General features: G+C 47.6%; 2 protein-coding genes across 7 annotated transcripts in view; both read left to right on the top strand.

The window, feature by feature from the left end:
* Atp2b4 (ATPase plasma membrane Ca2+ transporting 4) overlaps positions 1–18,523 on the top strand; it is a 102,657-nt gene that overhangs the window by 68,318 nt on the left and 15,816 nt on the right. For 4 of the 6 annotated variants that reach the window (XM_004625384.2, XM_023708143.1, XM_004625386.1 and 1 more), the window contains 12 exons: positions 158–283; positions 1,396–1,431; positions 2,998–3,159; positions 5,830–6,044; positions 6,370–6,612; positions 7,662–7,903; positions 8,811–9,042; positions 9,922–10,101; positions 10,732–10,819; positions 11,432–11,538; positions 17,220–17,411; positions 17,841–18,054. In XM_004625384.2, coding sequence (XP_004625441.1) covers positions 158–283; positions 1,396–1,431; positions 2,998–3,159; positions 5,830–6,044; positions 6,370–6,612; positions 7,662–7,903; positions 8,811–9,042; positions 9,922–10,101; positions 10,732–10,819; positions 11,432–11,538; positions 17,220–17,411; positions 17,841–18,054 — 2,037 coding nt within the window. The remainder of the gene's footprint in view (positions 1–157; positions 284–1,395; positions 1,432–2,997; positions 3,160–5,829; positions 6,045–6,369; positions 6,613–7,661; positions 7,904–8,810; positions 9,043–9,921; positions 10,102–10,731; positions 10,820–11,431; positions 11,539–17,219; positions 17,412–17,840; positions 18,055–18,523) is intronic. The other 2 variants (XM_023708153.1, XM_023708159.1) reach the window with 1 other exon arrangement.
* The window catches only part of LOC101586177 (ATP synthase subunit f, mitochondrial-like), a 290,636-nt gene that overhangs the window by 34,803 nt on the left and 237,310 nt on the right, over positions 1–18,523 (top strand). The window lies entirely within an intron of this gene.

The following is an 18,523-nucleotide window of genomic DNA, read 5'->3' on the forward strand; positions in this document are numbered from 1 at the left end:
AAAGTGATCCTCCTGCCTCAACCTCCCCAAGTGCTGAGATTACAAGTGTGAACCACCACACCCAGCTAGGTGTCAGTTTTTAAGTTTCTGTTTGATACCCAATCATGGTAGGTATTGAAGAACAACACTGCTTTTCATCTTCTCCTTTCCTGTATAGGGACTCATGTGATGGAAGGCTCTGGCCGGATGGTAGTGACTGCTGTGGGGATCAACTCCCAGACGGGAATCATCTTTACTCTCTTAGGGGCCAGTGAGGAGGATGAGGAAGAGAAGAAGAAGAAAGGTAAAGGGCACTTGGGCATGTGGAATGAGGTCCTTGGTCCTCTCCTCCCCATGAACAAACTTAGTAGTGCCACAGGTCTGCATGTAGCAATTGCTCAAACGAGGAGGGCAGATTTCCAAACTTCTTGCCGAGATGAAGACATAAACCTTGGCTGTCTGGGGAGCTGTGGTGAAAACCTTGCTCAAGGCCCCCAAGTTGCTTTGGGGTCTGGATTTATGTGTCACTGGTGGGCTGTAAAGGGTTGAGTTAAACCCTGCTCCCAGTGAGCTGGCAGGTACAACCCCGAGTGCCCTCTTTGTGCGCCTCCTCCCCCCAACTTTCCTCATCAAGGACAGGGGGATTAAATGAACCATCACAGATAAGGGCAAACTGATCAGAAGGGGAAATGGATTCCTCCTGAAACTCGGGCTCTTAGTGGAAGAGAGACACAGCTAGAAGAGGGGGAAGAAAGGTCATGTCCATCCCGAAGTTAATCCAGTCTTGGCCAGTCCCTTACTCCTGAAGTAGGAACAACAAGAGAGCAAGAAAAAGATACTGTAACCAAATTATACCTCTCCCTAGAATTCTGTCTTCCCTTGGCAGGAGACACAAATGTCTACTGCTTAGCCAGAGGATGATCTTGAGCTATTTAGTGGAGAGCAGTGTACGGAAGGAAGCAGAACACATTCTTTCCGAACTGGACCCTCATTTTCACAGCCCCCTGAGAATAAAAGAGGAGGAAGCTTGCCTGGTGCTCTTGCAGTGACGTGAGGAGACACCTTTCAGATCCTTTGCCAGTAAATAGGAAGCGTTCCCACTTCTCCATTCCTGGCACCACCCTGTTTCCCAAGAGCACCCTCTCTCCCAGCAGCAGCCCTACACAAGGGAAAGCAGCTCAGGTGTGAGCTTGTACTTGCCTGTGTGAGCGCTCTGCTAGTGCCGCGGATTCAGTAGAGCCTCCAGCAAGGGGGAATAAGAGCAAAAATGTGAGCTTCCTTTATATTTATTGCCTTTCCCTGCAGCCCACCTATATGGCCCTTCTGGGCTCAGAGCAGGAGTAGCAAATAGCATATCTGATCTCTTAATAGTCACTTTGGGTCTCCACCCCACTTTTTTCTTTCTTCTTCAAACAGGTAAAAAACAAGGAGTCCCTGAAAATCGCAACAAAGGTAACCTCTCCTCCCACTCATCCGCCATCTCTACCTGCCACACTCAATCAGACCTTTCCAGGCCATCTGCCTTCTCTCCTTCCCTCTTCATCATCTGTTATCTGCTGCTGTGGCCCAGATGGCTCCTCTTGAGGAAGGTGCAGAGATCTGGGGTGGGGTCAGGGGCCCAGCCTCAGCTAGCCGGGACAGCAACGCCCTCTGCTGTTGGCTCATAGAACCTCACATCGGTTTCTCTGGCGTGGGGCATTGATCTGCTCTTCTTAGGGCGCTAAACCTCGCCCTGATTTTAAACCCCTGCTGTCATCAGTCTCTGGGTTGGGAGACTTCCAGGTGGAGGGCGTTGGGGTGGGCCATCCCTGCACCCTCCTCTTGCTAACCGCCTCATCAGTGTCTTCTAGTCTGGATTCCTTCTCTGCTAGTCTTCTTGGGATACTCCGGAGAGTCGGTCCTCTACCTCTCTCCCCACCTCTCCTTGTTCTTTCCACAGTCTGTCTTGTTGCTCCTGATCTGCTGTGTGTCTCTCTTTGGGTGACTGTGTCTGCATCCCGTCTCTGTCTTGTTTGTGAGTCTGACAGCAGAGACAGTGTCTCAGGAAGAGCCTCCTAGGCAAGGGGCTGAGCTCTGTAAGGGGAAGTGGGAGGGTTACTAAGAACCAGCAAAAGCTGCTCTCATGAGTTAGCACTTAGTGATTTTTTTCTTTCGTAACCATGTCATACTAGTTTTCAGAAACAGTCATCGTGTCAGAGTACCAGGGCTACACCGAAATGATCTTTAATTTTAGCTGTCTTTAAATCTTCTTGTATGTCTATGAAAAATAGATTTGTATGTCTATCTTTATCCCTGCTTTCTCTTATTCTGGGGGTCCCTTTATACTACTTTCTTCCTCTCCTCCAAAGACTTAATCCCAGGTCCCCCTCCTACCTCACGATCATTTGAGACAGGGGAGAAAGGGGATTTCCTTCCCCAGCCCTTCACTTTATAAAAGAAGGAGCTAGAAAATACCTTGGGTATAAGAGTCTATGTTTCTTCCTAGAAACATAGACTCCTAAGTTGCCAGGGCAGCCTGGCTGGCTGTGTCCCATTGCCACATAGAAAGAGAGAGAAAGACAGGCAACTAGGACCTCTGTGTTCTTGAAGCCTCTGCCAGACTTGCCCTCCAGTCCTTTCTGCAATAAACATTCACTGTTTTAAGTGCTGAATTCCAGGAACGATGATTGCTGGTAACAGTTCTTAGTGGCTTGATTAACACTCCTCCCCCCTCCCCCACTGGAATAAACCTGGTCTGGGGCTCTAAGGCGGTGCCAAGAAACTGCCACTGAAGAGGAAATCCAGACCCCAGCAGCACCCCTGTTTCTTTACCAGTTAGTGGATTATTGTTCCAAAGGCCCAACAGAGGGCTGAAGGCAAGTTCTGTGTCTGGCATGGGAGGGGAGGGATCAGAACTGATGTCAGGGGCCTGAGGAGGAAGACTCGCACGAGGAAGACGTGAGTTTTTGATTTCCATCTGCCCACCGCTCAGGGTCACCACCTTGCTGCTCACTTTTTGTATTTGTGTGTGCACTGTAGCAAAGACCCAGGATGGAGTGGCCTTGGAAATCCAGCCACTCAATAGCCAGGAGGGGACTGACAATGAGGAGAAGGAAAAGAAGATGGCCAAGATGCCCAAAAAGGAGAAGTCGGTGCTCCAGGGCAAGCTGACGCGCTTAGCTGTTCAGATTGGAAAAGCCGGTGAGTCGGGTTGAGCCAGCTTCTTATTCTACGCCAGTGTGGATACGACAGCATTGACTGAGTCCGGCAGAAGGAAGCCGGAGCTCCCATGCTGCCAGGGCAGCCTGGCTGGCTGTGTCCCAATGCCACCATTTGGCTGCTCTCTCAGCTTTTTCAGAGAGAAATGTTTTCCTACATATGAGAATTCGTGCACCCCCACACACCCCCAAACAGGTGGGAAGCAAAACATGCATATCACATCAGGGAGACCTCTTGGCATGAGGGAGGCCTTTAAGAGCTTTAACCTGTCTCTTGTTTGGGTTTGTAAATTCCTCAAGGCCATAAAAAGCCACAGGTTTCTGGAGGTAGTCCCCTTGTGTAAGCAGCAGCGCATGGCCAACACAGAGCAATGGACGCGGAGTAAAGACTGGAGGGGAGGGCTGGGGAGATAGCTCAGTGGCATAAGCACCTGCCAGGCAAGGGCAAGGTTCTGAGTTTAATACCCGGTACTTGTGCTAGCTCTGGAACCAGGTATGGTGGCGCATGCCTATAATCCCAGCACTAAGGGAGGCTGAAACAGGAGGATCACTACAGGCCCAAACTGTGTAGCAAGACCCTGTATCAAAAACAAAACAAAATACTGGAGGGAAGAGGCGGGCAGTGGTCAGAGCAGCTCTCTAGAGGAGGGGTCTCTAACTGTACCCTGTGCTATATAAACAAGTCTCTTCTCCATACGTACCTCTGTGGTCTCCTCTGTCACACCACTTTTTTCAGTGGTGGGAGTCAGGGCTGAGAGCAGCACCCCTCGGTGCCCATGTTCCTCAAGGTAGGATCTGGAGCCCTGTGCATTTTCCTAACCCAGTCTTCTGTTTGCCACAGTTGTAATTGGGTTCTTGTTCAATGTTCAGATTGAGCTCAGCCTGTGTCTGCAGCGGGGCCTGAGATATCCTGCATTCCTAGTAACTGCCCAGATAGTGGCAGTGCTGCTGACCCACTAAGTACACATTGGACAGTTAAAGATCTAACTACTCACCACAGCAGCCACCACCCACAGGCGGCTGTATCCATTTAAATTACATGAAGTTAGAAATTCAATTCCTCCCTTTGCTTCAAATGCCCAGCAGCTGCATGTGGCCAGTGGCAATCACACTGGATAGTGCATATGAAGGACATTTGAAGCACTGAAAGAAGTTCTGTAGTAAGCATACCAGCTACTTCTGACTACCTTCAGAGCTCTTGCATATAAACTCAGTACAGGAAGAAATGAATTGCAAATGCAGAGACAAGCCACAGGTTTCAAACATTAAACAGACTTCTCTTAGCCTTGCTGTTGTCTTCATCCCTGCCTCTTTCTTTGGGAGTGCAGGTACAGGAAAGTTGGCTTGGAATCTGTTGTTTTCATGTCAAGCCACGGCAGGACCTGAGTGAGGCGAATAGAGTGCCTCGTGCCACCTCCAGTGTGAGCACCTCCCTACATTGTATGCCACACATGCCTTGTGTCTTCAGTGCCCTGCCCTGGTCCTGGTCCTGATCAAGTGAAGCACAAACACATATGCTTTCATTGGTCCTGGCCTTACTCTGAGGCCCCTGAATCTTGGACCCTTAGGAAAAGCCAAGTTCAAAACTATACTGTGGTTTTGAGCAAAACTCTTCTCAAATACTGTGCCTCAGATAGGAACAGGGGTGCCTGCACATTGGTGCTTCAGCCCTCAGGGTGGCCAGCTGGCGTTTTGACCTTGAACAGATTCTTGGCATGTATCTCCAGATGTATGACCCAGCGCTGTCAGTACTTTCTTGATTTTAGCAGTGAAAGTTTTGCATTGTAGACAATTGTTTGTTCTTAGGCAAAACATCTACAAACCAAAATTTAAAAAGGACTGAGAGTGTAGCTCAGTGTAGAGTACTTTTTTGGTATGTGTGAAGCCCTGAGTTTGATTCCCCAGTACTGTCACCAAAAATAGAAAGACAATAATAATAACCTGTCTCATATGGTCATTATGCAAAGGTTATGAAGGGTTTGCATGACCCATGCACGTGGCGGATACATTTTTGCACTTTAGGCTTGGGAGCACTGGTCCTTAGAAGGTCTGTCTGGTCAGTGTGCTAGCTTATAAGCTATGCTAGCATCATGGGGACAGCTCTGTAACTAAGCTGTGATGGTCCAACATTTGGGAGTAGCCAACCTTGATAAACTATTAATAAATGGACGAATGCAGTTGTCTCATTATGAGTTGTGGAGTACAATATTAAAATGCTGTTTCAGGGCTGTGGAGATAGCTCAGCAGCATAAGTGCCTGCCTAGGAAGCACAAGGTCCTGGAGTTTGATCCCTGATACAAAAAAAGGAAAGAAAAGATTATATAAAATGCTGTTCCAGAAAGTGGATTAATCCTATTTATGAATAAGACACTTTGTCTAGGAAATAGGACCAGGTGAGCTTGATGGGGTCAAAACCACGCGTTAAGTAGGTACAGTGCTAAGAGTAGCCTCTGAGTCTTTGGAACCACTGTCTTTAGAACCAGCATCTTTTCTCTTACTCCATAGTATATATGCTACAGAGCATAATCTGACTTCTTAAAGATGATGATTTTAAAATTTAGTAGAAAGACTGCAGTTTACACTAATCCATCTCTGGCTAGAGTCCTCGGGATGCCCTCAGGCCTAGGTTCATGTGACTCATTTCCCTGGACAGGTCTGATCATGTCAGCTATCACAGTTGTTATCCTGATTCTGTACTTCGTGATTGACAACTTCGTCATACAAGGCAGACCATGGCTACCTGAATGTACTCCCGTCTACATCCAGTACTTCGTCAAATTCTTCATCATTGGTGTCACTGTATTGGTGGTGGCTGTGCCAGAGGGGCTGCCACTGGCTGTCACCATTTCATTGGCCTACTCTGTGAAGGTGAGACTGGAACAATGCTGTTTCATCCTTTAGGACAGAGAGATGAGGGAGGATACCATGAAGCCTTGGGTGAAAAGATGAACCGTTGCATCCCCTTAACACTTTGGGTGGGCCATCCCTGACACTAGAGAGACCATCTCCATCCTCTGTGTCAATGTTTAAATGAGCCAGTAGAATCTTAAAGATGCACAAAAATAGTCTCCTGAACTTTTGTGTAAGACTGGAAAACAAAATGTGGAGTGATAATTGGCTAGAACATAGCCAGAGACTTGTTTGGATGAGATCAGTTGGCCTTCTCTGCAGTCCTTTCTGTTTTCCTTTGTAGAAAATGATGAAAGACAACAACCTGGTGCGGCACTTAGATGCTTGTGAAACCATGGGCAACGCCACCGCCATTTGCTCTGATAAGACAGGAACGTTGACCATGAACCGCATGACGGTGGTACAAGCTTACATTGGGGGCACCCAATACCGTCAGATCCCAAGCCCCGAGGTCTTAGCACCCAGGGTCCTGGACCTTATTGTCAATGGCATTTCTATCAACAGCGCTTATACATCTAAGATTTTGGTAAGCTCCCTCTTTGCCTAGGCATGTGGAGTGGGCAGCTGGAGGGGAACAGTAATCTTGTTGGAAGCAAATCCCTTACTCTTTCTTCTGCTTGAATTGCCATCCTGTGCCCATTTCTCACTCTTGATTGAACACGCTCAGGTTGAGATGGGGTAAATGGAGGGTTGGGATTGAGGGCCTCTAGGAATCTGTGACCCTCTGATTACCCTGGAAAGACAGTGTCTCTAAAGAGGAACCACATGCTTGGAGCAGACTTGGGCTGATCAGGAGAAAAATCACTCTTTCCACAAACAAAGAGAGCTTTAGAATAAGGCCCACAGAGGGTGAGATATTAGCATTGTGAAGAGCAAACCCTAAAATCCCCATAGTGGGGGTGGCTCTGAGATCAAAGCACCACTGACCGCAGGCTGTTATTCTTTTTTTTTTTTTTTTAATTTATTTATTTATGTGTGTGTGTGTGTGTGTGGCCAGCTCAGCCCACCAGGGGGCGGGCTGGCTGGCATGTGGTGCTGGGGGATTGAACCGAGGTCCCTGGGCTTTGCTAAGCTTGTTCTAAGTAGGTGCTTTAGACCACTGAGCCATCTCACCAGCCCCATAAGGATTTTTTTTTTTTTTTCTTTTGCTCCGAATGCCCTCACGGCTTGTGTGGCTGGCTGGAGAGTTGTGGGGATCGAACTAGAGCCACCTGAGGCTGACAGCTTGGTGGAAGCAGCCACTTAAAGAACTGAGCTAGGGCCAGGCCCCCAAACAGAAGACCACATTTTTTTTTTTGGCGGAACCGGGGATCGAACTCAGGCCCTTGCGCTTGCCAGGGAAGCGCTTATTCTACTGAGCCATCTCCCCGGCTGTTATTCTTAAAATAATGCCTACAGATGCTGTCCTCCTTATGGGCTCCGGGCATACTTACGATTTTTAATTTTAATTTTTATTTATGTATTTTTATTTTCCAGTGCTGTCATTGAACCCTGGGTCTCTATGTCAGAGTGTTGTAGGGGCATCCTTACTGTCCTAGGTGGTTTCTCTACTCCTGTGTATGTCTTTACCCTCAGCCTCCAGAGAAGGAGGGAGGTCTGCCACGGCAGGTGGGCAACAAAACCGAATGTGCTCTGCTGGGCTTTGTCACCGACCTGAAGCACGATTACCAGGCTGTGCGTAATGAGGTGCCGGAGGAGAAGCTCTACAAGGTGTACACCTTCAACTCCGTGCGCAAGTCCATGAGCACTATCATCCGGAAACCCAGCGGGGGCTTCCGCATGTTCAGCAAGGGCGCCTCTGAGATCATCCTGCGCAAGTGAGTGCCCTTCCCTCGCAGGTTTCCTCCCCGGGATCCTCGTGCCCCACACTGGACTGAATGAAGGATCAGGGAGCCCTTCAGCCAGGTGCTGGTGCCTGGCTAACATCTGAGCCAAGATTCAACTGGCCAACCATTGCTTTTAAGTACTCTAGGTAGCTCCTTTTATTTAATTCTCATATCTGTGAAGTGCGTACTGTTATTGTTTTATGGATGAGAAAGCAGGGATTATATAATTTGCCCAAGGAGATACAACTGATAGAGACACCGTTGGGATTCAGACCTGGACAATCTAAAGCCCCCCTTTCCCAATCTGAAAACAAAGGCAGTCATACTCAGAACAAAGCCTGTCTCACTATGGCTGAGTGACCAATGCATATAAGGTGCCTCACACATAGAAGTACCAGCCAGCAATGTTAGCTCCAAGTTTCCTTTTCTTTCCCATTCTCAGTCCTGACTATGGGTAAGTTGTCCCGCTTCAAAAGTTGCTGGACTACCAATGGACAGGTTGTGAAAAGTTGACTCAACTTGGGTATAGGGTCAGCAAAGCTTAATGAGGCAGTGCCCCAACTTGGTTTCAGCTGCCTGCTTTTAATGTACACAGTCTCAGTTAGCACCCTCCTATGTTCAGTTATGGTTTGAAAAACTCTTACTTTTTGAAAGTTTAAAAGAGCAAGTGATCCACAAATGACTCAGCATTGTATTCCATGTGGGTAAGACAAGTGACCTGGGAGAGTCACACTCACTGCCCACCTAGACCATGGACCTTGGACAGAGCAACTCAGTTCAATAACGGGTAAAAAAGATATTTGATCATGAAGTAACACAGAGATGTCTGAATGTTCGTAGTGACTGTAGAAACAGAGTAGGAAAGGAGACTCTGCCTTCTGACTGTCTGTCTCTCCAGGTGTAATCGAATCCTGGACAAGAAAGGGGAAGCACTGCCATTCAAGAATAAGGACCGAGATGACATGGTACGCACTGTCATTGAGCCTATGGCCTGTGAAGGGCTCCGGACGATCTGCATAGCTTACCGGGATTTCGATGATGTAGAACCCTCATGGGATAACGAGAATGAGATCCTCACAGAACTGACCTGTATTGCAGTGGTGGGCATTGAAGATCCTGTGCGTCCAGAGGTGAGGCTTTGGCTTGGAGAAAAGGCAGAAACACGTGAGTGACAGTCTCCAGGTGACCACTGGTTTAAGTACAAGCCTATTGTGATCTAAGGAGCCACCCATGGGTCACAGGAAGTGGGTGCAAGTTCCTTGTCTGTTTGTGACCCCTGACATGCCCACTTGACAGGGACTGGCTTTCCTTTGTGAGTGGTAAGAAATGATTATTTCATTGGACTTAATATTTGGTCAAGAGACAAGATTAACTATCTTGGGGCCGGGGAGATGGCTGGGGAGATGGCCCTGAGTTCAATCCCCGGTTCCACCAAAAAAAAAAAAAAAAAGATTAACTATCTTTAGGCACCTTGTTTCAACCAATCTATTCTTTTCAAGGAGCCTGTGTACTGAACACCATCCTAGACACAAGGGATTGATAATAGATCTGCTCCAGTGAAGTTCACATAGTCAACCTGACAGTTGTCCAGGCCAAAGCTAGTAAGGATGTCCCATAATTGAGAAACTACAGAGAGCTGAGATGGGTGGGGCCTGGGCTGGGCAGGCAATAGTTAGAACTTCTTCTGGGCATGGAAGCAGTGGCCACATCTCTAAATACCACTGCACCATGCTGAGGAGTGTGGACCCTGAGAGGAAGCACGAGTGTTTGCACATGGCTCCTGAAGCCCGTTTCCCCTTAGCTCCTTGGATCATGCGTGAAACCCAGACATGATTCTTAGGGGATGAACAGAAGCAAGGTGGCAAGGAGTGCTATAAAAATGACGAGGGATAGTGCAGGGCCCACGGCACAGCTTCCATGAAGCCTCTCTGCCATCCACAGTTAAGAGAACAGGAAAGGTGCAGCATACCAGGCTTTGCTATCCTTTTCTCTTTCTCCACTCCCCAAAGGTTCCAGAAGCTATTGCCAAATGCAAACGAGCTGGCATTACTGTCAGAATGGTGACAGGTGACAACGTCAACACAGCCCGGGCCATTGCCACCAAATGTGGCATTCTGACAGCTGCAGATGACTTCTTGTGCTTAGAAGGCAAAGAATTCAACAGACTCATCCGCAATGAGAAAGGCGAGGTGTGTCCCGGGTGGGAGGAACCAGTGCCTCACTAGATGAGGGAAGGGCTGGTTCTAGCGTACAGCATCTGAGGCATGTGGGAGAAAGTGGGTGGATTCTAAAGTGGAATCTGCTCATCGTGAGACATTCCTTCCTACCAAAGCAGCTCAGATGGTGAAATGGGGAGTTGTCTGTCTTCTCACTGTCTTCATTCACAAGTTCTCTTCTGAAACAATGTCACAGACTTTCACGTCATTCTGCTTTTTCAGTCATAAGATTTCCCTACCTCATCCCTCCCATGTCACTGCTCTGTGTCTAAGACTAGTTTGTAAGAGAAGGTATTCTAAGGGGAACAGACCAAAGCTTCCTGGTCTCCATAGAAAAATCAAACCTAAGACCTCAGTAACGTCACGTCAGCCCCCTAAGAGCAGCAAATCCTGATCCTCTCAAGGGTCTAAAAAGACATGAATGATCTCTCAGGTAGGAGATGGGAAGGGAAAAGAAGACAGGACAGCAGTGATCACTGTCAGTGAGCTGAGTTGGTTTTTTCATCTCCGTGGGGCTGTGGTGTACCAGCTGTCCTATGGCTTAGATGGTGTGTGTAAGTGATTGTCCTCGTGGCTGATCCAGATGCTGTCTGGTGTTGGCAGGTCGAGCAAGAAAAGCTGGACAAGATCTGGCCTAAGCTCCGGGTGCTGGCGCGATCTTCTCCCACTGACAAGCACACCCTGGTGAAAGGTGAGGTCAGGTCCTGAGTGGGGAGGGCCTGCGAAAGATGAAGGCAGGCTGAGGAGAGGAAAGTTAAGCGCATCAGCCAGAGCAACCCTTCTGTCCTGACTAGGGAGCCTCTAGGAGAGCTCCAGACTAATGGGAAAACTTCTATTAGGCACATACCTGAGCCCTAGGTGAGTATGACATATGATAAAGTTGGAGTTTTTTTAAGCATTATATATTTTGTTTGCCGGTGGTACTGAGAATTAGTCATGACAGGTAAAACCATCTCATTCTTTCGGGAAAGAAGTTGGAAGTTGAAAGACAGACAACTTAGCCAAATCACCCAGCTAGCAGGTAGAATTGGTGCAGCGGAGCCCAGGGCTCAGCCTCCAAGTCTGTCTGGTACTTTCCCCATTGCCTGAGGCCCCTATGTGAGGTCTTCCTTTACTAGCTAGGGTGCTGCCTACGAAACAGTAACTGCCTTGGGTGGCAGCTGGAGCAGCTTTAGCATTTTGGGAAAGTGAAAGAAAGAAGGATATAGAAAGGCTGTCGGTGGACACAAAGAGCACCTTCTGGGGGAAGCAGCATGCTGGCAGGTGACATTGGGCAGCTGCGCATGCTCACTGTCTTCCCCAGGCATCATCGACAGCACTGTTGGAGAACAGCGACAGGTGGTGGCTGTCACTGGGGATGGCACCAACGACGGGCCTGCCCTGAAGAAAGCAGATGTTGGCTTTGCCATGGTAAGTGCAGCACCGTGTCTCTGTTAGTCACATGGTGTCTTCTGTGGGAGGCCGGGACAGTTCCTAGCGGCCTGCTGCTTCTGGCTCCTCCACTCCCACAGTGAGCTGCTTCCTGTAACTGCATCGCTCCTACCTACCTGACCAGTAATAACATGGGTAGTGGGGACCCTTCGGATGTGAACATGGATGACAGCCAGGGAAGCCATGAACTCATGCCTCACCTGGCAGAACAAGACGTGAATCATGAGCTTATGGAAAGCTCAGCTTCCACAGGAAGCACTTGCTACGTGGCAAGCGCTGCTCAGTTCTCTGCTTTTCACTTCAGAGGCTGAGAGCATCAGAATTGCTTGAAAAGTTCATTTTAAAACATTTCTGGGAGGGCCGGGAAGATGGCTCAGTGGAATATGCGCTTCCCTGGCAAGTGCAGGGGCCTGAGTTCAATCCCCAGTTCCGCAAAAAAAAAAAAATTTCTAAGGCTGAATTATCTTGATTCAGCCGAGAATGGGCTGGGTATGAAAATGTTTTGTTTTTTTTTTTTTTAGCAAGCATACTAGCTCATTCTGATGTTCAGGGAAGTTTAGAATCCCCCGGACGGCATTGTACTTCCTCACACAAAAGTGGCTTCTGATTGTAAGCCTCCCACACAAGCTGAATTACTGGTGCTTTTGTTTTTTGTTTTGCTTCATTTTGTGGCAGTGCGGGGGGTCACACCCAGAGCTTCATGTGTGCTCCGTGGTGCTCTACCACTGAGCTCCACCCCATCCCTGCTTTTAAGAAGTGGCAGGAAAACCAAGAAGTATTTTGAGAGGGAACATTTTTAAGAAACCAAGTTTTAACTCTAAGAAACAGTAGGGAGGATCATATATAATGAGTCCCTGTGCATCTGTCACTCAGCTTCAGCAGTTGGTGACATTCAGCCAGTCTTGGGTCGCTGGCACATTACCACTGCTGCCAACTTCCCTGTCCCCAGCTGAATTATTCTAAAGCAAATCCAAGAAATGATGTCATTTCATCCATAAAAATTTCAGTACATGTCTCTAAATAATATATATCAATAAAACATGCCTAAAAGAATAATACCATCTCCTCAAAACAGAACTCGTGATTCTTCACTGTCATCACACCCAGTGGGTGCTCACGGTCCCCTAGCTGACTAGTGAATGTTGTTTTAGGGTCTGTTTGTCCAAATCGGGATCCACACAGATCCGTCTGTCACACCTGTGTGATACACCGAGTACGTCTCTTTCTCCATAGCAGTGGCTCTTGGGGTGTGCTCCTCCTCACAGCTGTACCAGCGACACATGGGGCCCACAGAAATGCAGTCTCAGCCCCAGCTCAGGTGTCCTCAATGGAAAGCCTGCAGTTGGGCCCAACCCGTTTTGTTCAGATTTTGGGGGGCAGGGGGATATTGCAGATTGAACTCAGGACCTTGAGCTTGCTAGGCAGGTGCTTATGCCACTGAGCTACTTCCCCAGCCCCCAGCCGCCTGTTTTAATGAGGCTTCTTTCAGTGATTGTGATACATATGAATGTTTGAGAACCGCTGATTGTATAGCATTCCTGTCAGGGTTCCCAACAACACGCTTATAGTCACAGATTCACCAAGATTCATGGAATTCAGCACATAGCTGAACCAGGCTAAGATTTATTATAGAGGCCTAGAAAGGATACAGTTGGATTACAGGAGAAAAAGACACTGGCAGAATCCGCCTGTCATCGTCATTGTGTTCTCCCACGAGGAGCCACATGAGTCTACTCTTCCCCTCTTACAAAAGCAGCAATATTTCTGTAGTGCTTCTGCCCTGGGGATGCCCATCACATGCCGTTTCCTTAGGACTGACACCTTCTCCCTGGCACATCCAAAATCCCAGCCTCCCAGAAGCAAAATAGGTGTTCAGTATGAACCAGGTTGTGTGGGCACCTTTGAGACAGACCCAGTGATCCTACTCAGTTTGTTGTTGATGAGAAACATTCTGAGAACCAAGTCCCCAAGGTCCAGTTAAGTGCCATACTTGCAGACACACCTGCCACAGTGAGTAACCCTTTCTTATACAAGCCAGTTCTGTTATTTATGTAGCTACTGGGGTTTTTTGGGACAGGATGTTACTATCTATGTACTTTAGGTTGGCCTTGAACTCACAGAGATCCTCCTGCCTCAGCCTCCCTAGTCCTGAGATTACAGGTGTGCACCACATACCTAGCTTGATTTTATTTATTAATTTAATACTTCTACCAAAGTAACTTCCACTCATCACTTACTAGTTTTTTTGAAGGGTCAGTTCCCTTGTGGAAGGCAAGGTCAAATGCTTGGTTCTTTCTACTTATAGTTTTCAGAATGATGAGTTGATTTTTTTTTTTTAAGATCTTCCAAAGGTAACTAGTTTTTTTTGTTTTGTTTTTTTAATATCATTAAAAATACTTGTACTCTGGTATATTTGATATATTTCATTCCCTTGCTTTCACCATTTTGATGTTTATATTGATCCGTCGTTAGCCAGGGGAAGCCTCTTGAGTGTTTCAGAGTCCTCTTGCTGTAGCTCCGGCTGGCCTTATTCTCCATCTTGGTCTTTTGCCTGAGATGTCCCAGAGACATTGTGCATATGTCTTACCTTAGCTCTGAGGTCCCCATCTCTCCAAGGTGTCCTGCCTCGCTTGGGAGAACTGGGATGTAGAGAACACCGTCAGCACAAGCCTCTAGGCCTCTTCTCTAGGCAGAGCTAAAAAGTAAGCTTTTACATTTCAGCTTTGTTTCTGAGTTTGTTTTATTTTTTATTTTTTTTTTTTTAATTTTTTTTTTATTTATTTGAGAGAGAGACAGAGACAGAGACAGAGACAGAGGTGTGTGTGGCCAGCTCAGCCCACCAGGGGGCGGGGCTGGCTGGCATGTGGTGCTGGGGATTGAACCGCAGTCCCCGATGCTTTGCTAAGCTTGTTCTAAGTAGGTGCTTTAGACCACTGAGCCATCTCTCCAGCCCCCTGAGTTTGTTTTAAAGATAAAACTCCTTGTGAATTCAGACCAGTATTTCACATTCAAATTTAGAATTATGTACTCTAACATGCTAATTTCTAAGTTTTTAATTTTTAACTTTCTAATTTTTTTGACTTCCCTGATTTTTGTAAGGTTCTTTCTTTGTTATTTGTGTTTGATTGATTTTTTTGAGGCAGTCCTGCTGTGCAGCTCAGACTGCCCTTGAGCTCAGTCACCCTCCTGCCTTACCCTCTTGAGTGAAGGATCACAGACGCGCAGCACCGTGTCCAGCCGTCCCTGATTTTATATTGCAACTTTTGAGCCAGAAATACTGATTTCTAATGGCATTCACATAATTATTATTTGCTTTACCATAAAATAACATGATGGTTTTTAAATAATAACAATATTACTAAAAACAGTTAAGTATTTTTCCTAACTTAGTTGCAGTTCTTTTTACCTGTAGATATATTTCATTAGGAATGTATCATCAAATTACTAAATGACCTATAAGTTTTAAATTTTAAGTTACTTTTTTTATACCAGGAATTGAACACAGGCCCTTGTACTTGCCACACAGTTACTTGTGTCACTAAGCTGTATCTTTCTCTGGCCCCTAAATTTTATTTTATTCTACTTATTTATTTTTTTTGTGTGTGGCCAGCTCAGGCCGCCCTGGGGGTGGGGCTGGTGTGGCATGTGGTGCCTGGGATCAAGCCATGGTCCCTGCACTTACCTAGGGTTGCCTAAGCAGGCGCTCTTTTACGCTGCTGAGCTGTCTCGCTGGCCCCTCTCTGGCCCCTAAACTTTAAACTACTAAAAGTCATTTGAATACTTTTTCTTTTGTGCAGCTTTGCTACCAGTTGGCTATAGTAGTTCATTTGTATCATGTTGCTTTCCATTTTAGGAACTGCCTTTTAGATTTAATTTTGTTTTCTATTTGTATAAAATAGTTATGTTGTTCTAGAGTCAAAATATGAATAAGGCTTTTCTTCCTGTTGCCTTCACCCTGTTACTTCCCTTTTAATTCCTCAGGTAACTTTTATTTTCTTTTGCTTCTTTAAAATACAATCAAACATCTGTGATGTATTTGTACCCCATCCCTGTACATAAGTGGTGCCACACTGTGAACCTTTCTACCTTTCTTCCATCTCGCTTTGTTTTGTTTTGTTTTTACCTTTATTTTTTTGAGACAGAATCTTGCTATACAGCCCAGTTGGCCTCAAACTCATGGTGATCCTCCTGCCTCAGCCTCCTGAGTGCTGGGGTCACAGGCATGAGCCACCACACCTGGCCCACCTTGCTTGTATCACTTTATAATAAAATTTGGAGTAAGCGTGTGCAAGAACCTTTCTTTGTACCGTGCACTGTGTGGAATCACGTGGATGCACTAGTGAGCTGATTACACTGAGAGAACTGAGTCGGGCAGGTTTATCTAACAGATACGCATTTGCAATCTAGATGGAAAGACACTGCTACCAAATAAAGAAGATAAGTCATCTATTAGTGTAGAGCAGAGTGAAGAATGAGGTCCTCTGGTGGTTAGGGAAGTTACAAAATGGATGATGGCTACATGGGCTGGGAGCTGTAGGAGCACTTCACAAAGCGGTTAGAGTTTAATTGAATGAGACCTTAAAACTGAATAGGGTTTGTTTTGTTTTGGGTGCTGGGGATTGAGCCCAGGGCCTCATGCACGCAGGCTCTACTACTGAGCTACAGCTCCCCAGAGTACCCCCTGCCTTTTTTTGTCTTTTTGAAACAGAGACTTACTATGCAGCTCAGGCTGGCCTTGAGCTCACTTTGTAGCCCAGGCTGGTCTCCAGCTCAAAATGATTCCACTGCCTCTGCTTCCCAAGTGCTGGGATTACAAGCATGTACCACCACACCTGGCCCCCCTTTTATTATTATATTTTATTGTTATATTATTTATTAATGTTTAGACAAAATCTTGCAAAGTTGCCCAGGCTGGCATCCAACTTGGCAGTGCTTGCTCAGCCTCCTGCGTAGCTCAGATCACAGGCATGTGCCACCAGAGAGAGCGTTTAAATGGATAGGGAAGGAGGATGTTTTAGGCTCAGGGAAATGTGCTGGGGGGCAGAGGCCTCCACTCTAAATGTGAATGAGTGATTCAGAGGGTGGTAAAAGGCAGCAGGTTTGGAGACGAAGAGGTTAAAAAATAAGTCAGATTCACTAGTGAGAGTGTGGACCACCAGGCTGGAAGGCTGCAGCCAGGAAGGCTTGGCTTTCGACCACTGCACAGCTCTTTGGGGCCAGTGGGGGCCCCTGTGGCATGTTCTGGACCAGGATAGAACGTCAGAACTGTGCCACAAGAGTGCTGCTCTTGGAGCAAAGTGCCAGGCTTCTTCAAGGTGTGGGGAAGATAAACTTAAACCAGATACTAGCTGTGGCAGAAGAAATTGAAAGATTAGAGGTGGATTAGAAGGATGGGACTTGTTCCTTCCATTGTAATTCATTTCCAGAGTAGTAGATGTGGGGAGGGAGGGAGAAGGGGCTGCTGAGGAAGACAGCAGTTCCCTCTGGGTGCAGGAGTCAGCAGGGGCTTCAGGCCCATCATTTTCTTTTGTGTGTGTGCTATGCCCTCTAGTGTCCATTGCTGGCTCTGAGGCTTCTTAGAGGTCTGGAAATGGAGCCTGGCCTCCGAGAAGGCCTGCTCTGACCAGCTGCTCACGGCCTTCCTTCCCATCTTGCCCCAGGGCATTGCAGGCACAGATGTAGCAAAGGAGGCATCTGACATCATCCTAACAGATGACAACTTCACCAGCATCGTGAAAGCAGTGATGTGGGGACGCAACGTCTATGACAGCATCTCCAAGTTCCTGCAGTTCCAGCTCACTGTCAATGTGGTGGCTGTGATTGTGGCCTTCACAGGAGCCTGCATCACTCAGGTGGAGGGGCTAGGCAGGCTGAGGTGGGAGCGAGGAGGCCGGGGAGCAGGTGGAGTCCAGCAGTGTGGAGGCAGAAAGTAGCTCACCTAGCTAGGTGCAGTGTCTCCGTCTACTGGTGTGGAGTGGTAATAATTTACCTCTAGCGACTGGCACTCCGTGTCAGCTGCTGTGATGCGCGCTTAAGTGTGTTCTTTGTTCTTCACAAGCAAGCTCGGAAGGCAGGCGTCATCATCTCCCGTTTTATAGGTGAGGAACCCAAGGCTTAAAGCGGTTCAATGATTTTCTCAAGGTCACTCAGCTATAGGGCACCAGATTCAAAGTCAAGCTGAATAGTCAGAGCAAGATCCTTTCAAGGGACAGACATGGCTGGTGATGGAGGTAGGGTTGGTTCTGGGCAAAACTAAAAGGACCGGTTCTTCTTCCCACCAGGATTCCCCCCTGAAAGCCGTGCAGATGTTGTGGGTTAATCTAATCATGGATACTTTTGCTTCACTGGCCCTGGCCACAGAGCCCCCCACAGAGTCTCTGTTAAAGCGTCGCCCCTATGGCCGGAATAAGCCTCTGATCTCGCGTACTATGATGAAGAACATCTTGGGCCACGCGGTCTATCAGCTTGCTGTCATCTTTTTCCTTGTCTTTGCTGGTGAGCCACAAATGGGGGTGGGGCAGCAGTTGGGGCGCATAGCTGGAGATGGGACAGAGAATGGCCTGAGGAAAGAAGATGTAGTAGTGATGACACATCTTCTAAGACCAAGCTCCCAAACTGCCACCCAGAACCAACTAACTTATTGCAAAATGCCAGCGCTCCAATTAAACCTCCATGCTTGGCTGCTGAGTGATGATGCTCGGGCAGTGGCGCATGCGCAGACAGAGAGGGCTCTGTGTGCCCACGGTGGCACAGAGGCCACAGGCTCACCACCACTGAGATGTGCAGGAGCAGAAGGCGCACAGATGGGGCCTAGCAGCAGCCTCACCCACCGAGCGCCCCCTGTGCCTTCCTGCTGCCCAGCTCCAGCGCACAGTCTTACCACCACGCTCTACTGTGAGAAAGCAGGTGGCGTAGAGCAAACCAGGAGATGGACAGGGTCAGATATTTGAGGCCAGCGCTGACA

This window comes from Octodon degus, unplaced genomic scaffold (genome assembly GCF_000260255.1).
Source record: "Octodon degus isolate 3935 unplaced genomic scaffold, OctDeg1.0 scaffold00009, whole genome shotgun sequence".
Taxonomy (NCBI): Eukaryota; Metazoa; Chordata; class Mammalia; order Rodentia; family Octodontidae; genus Octodon; species Octodon degus.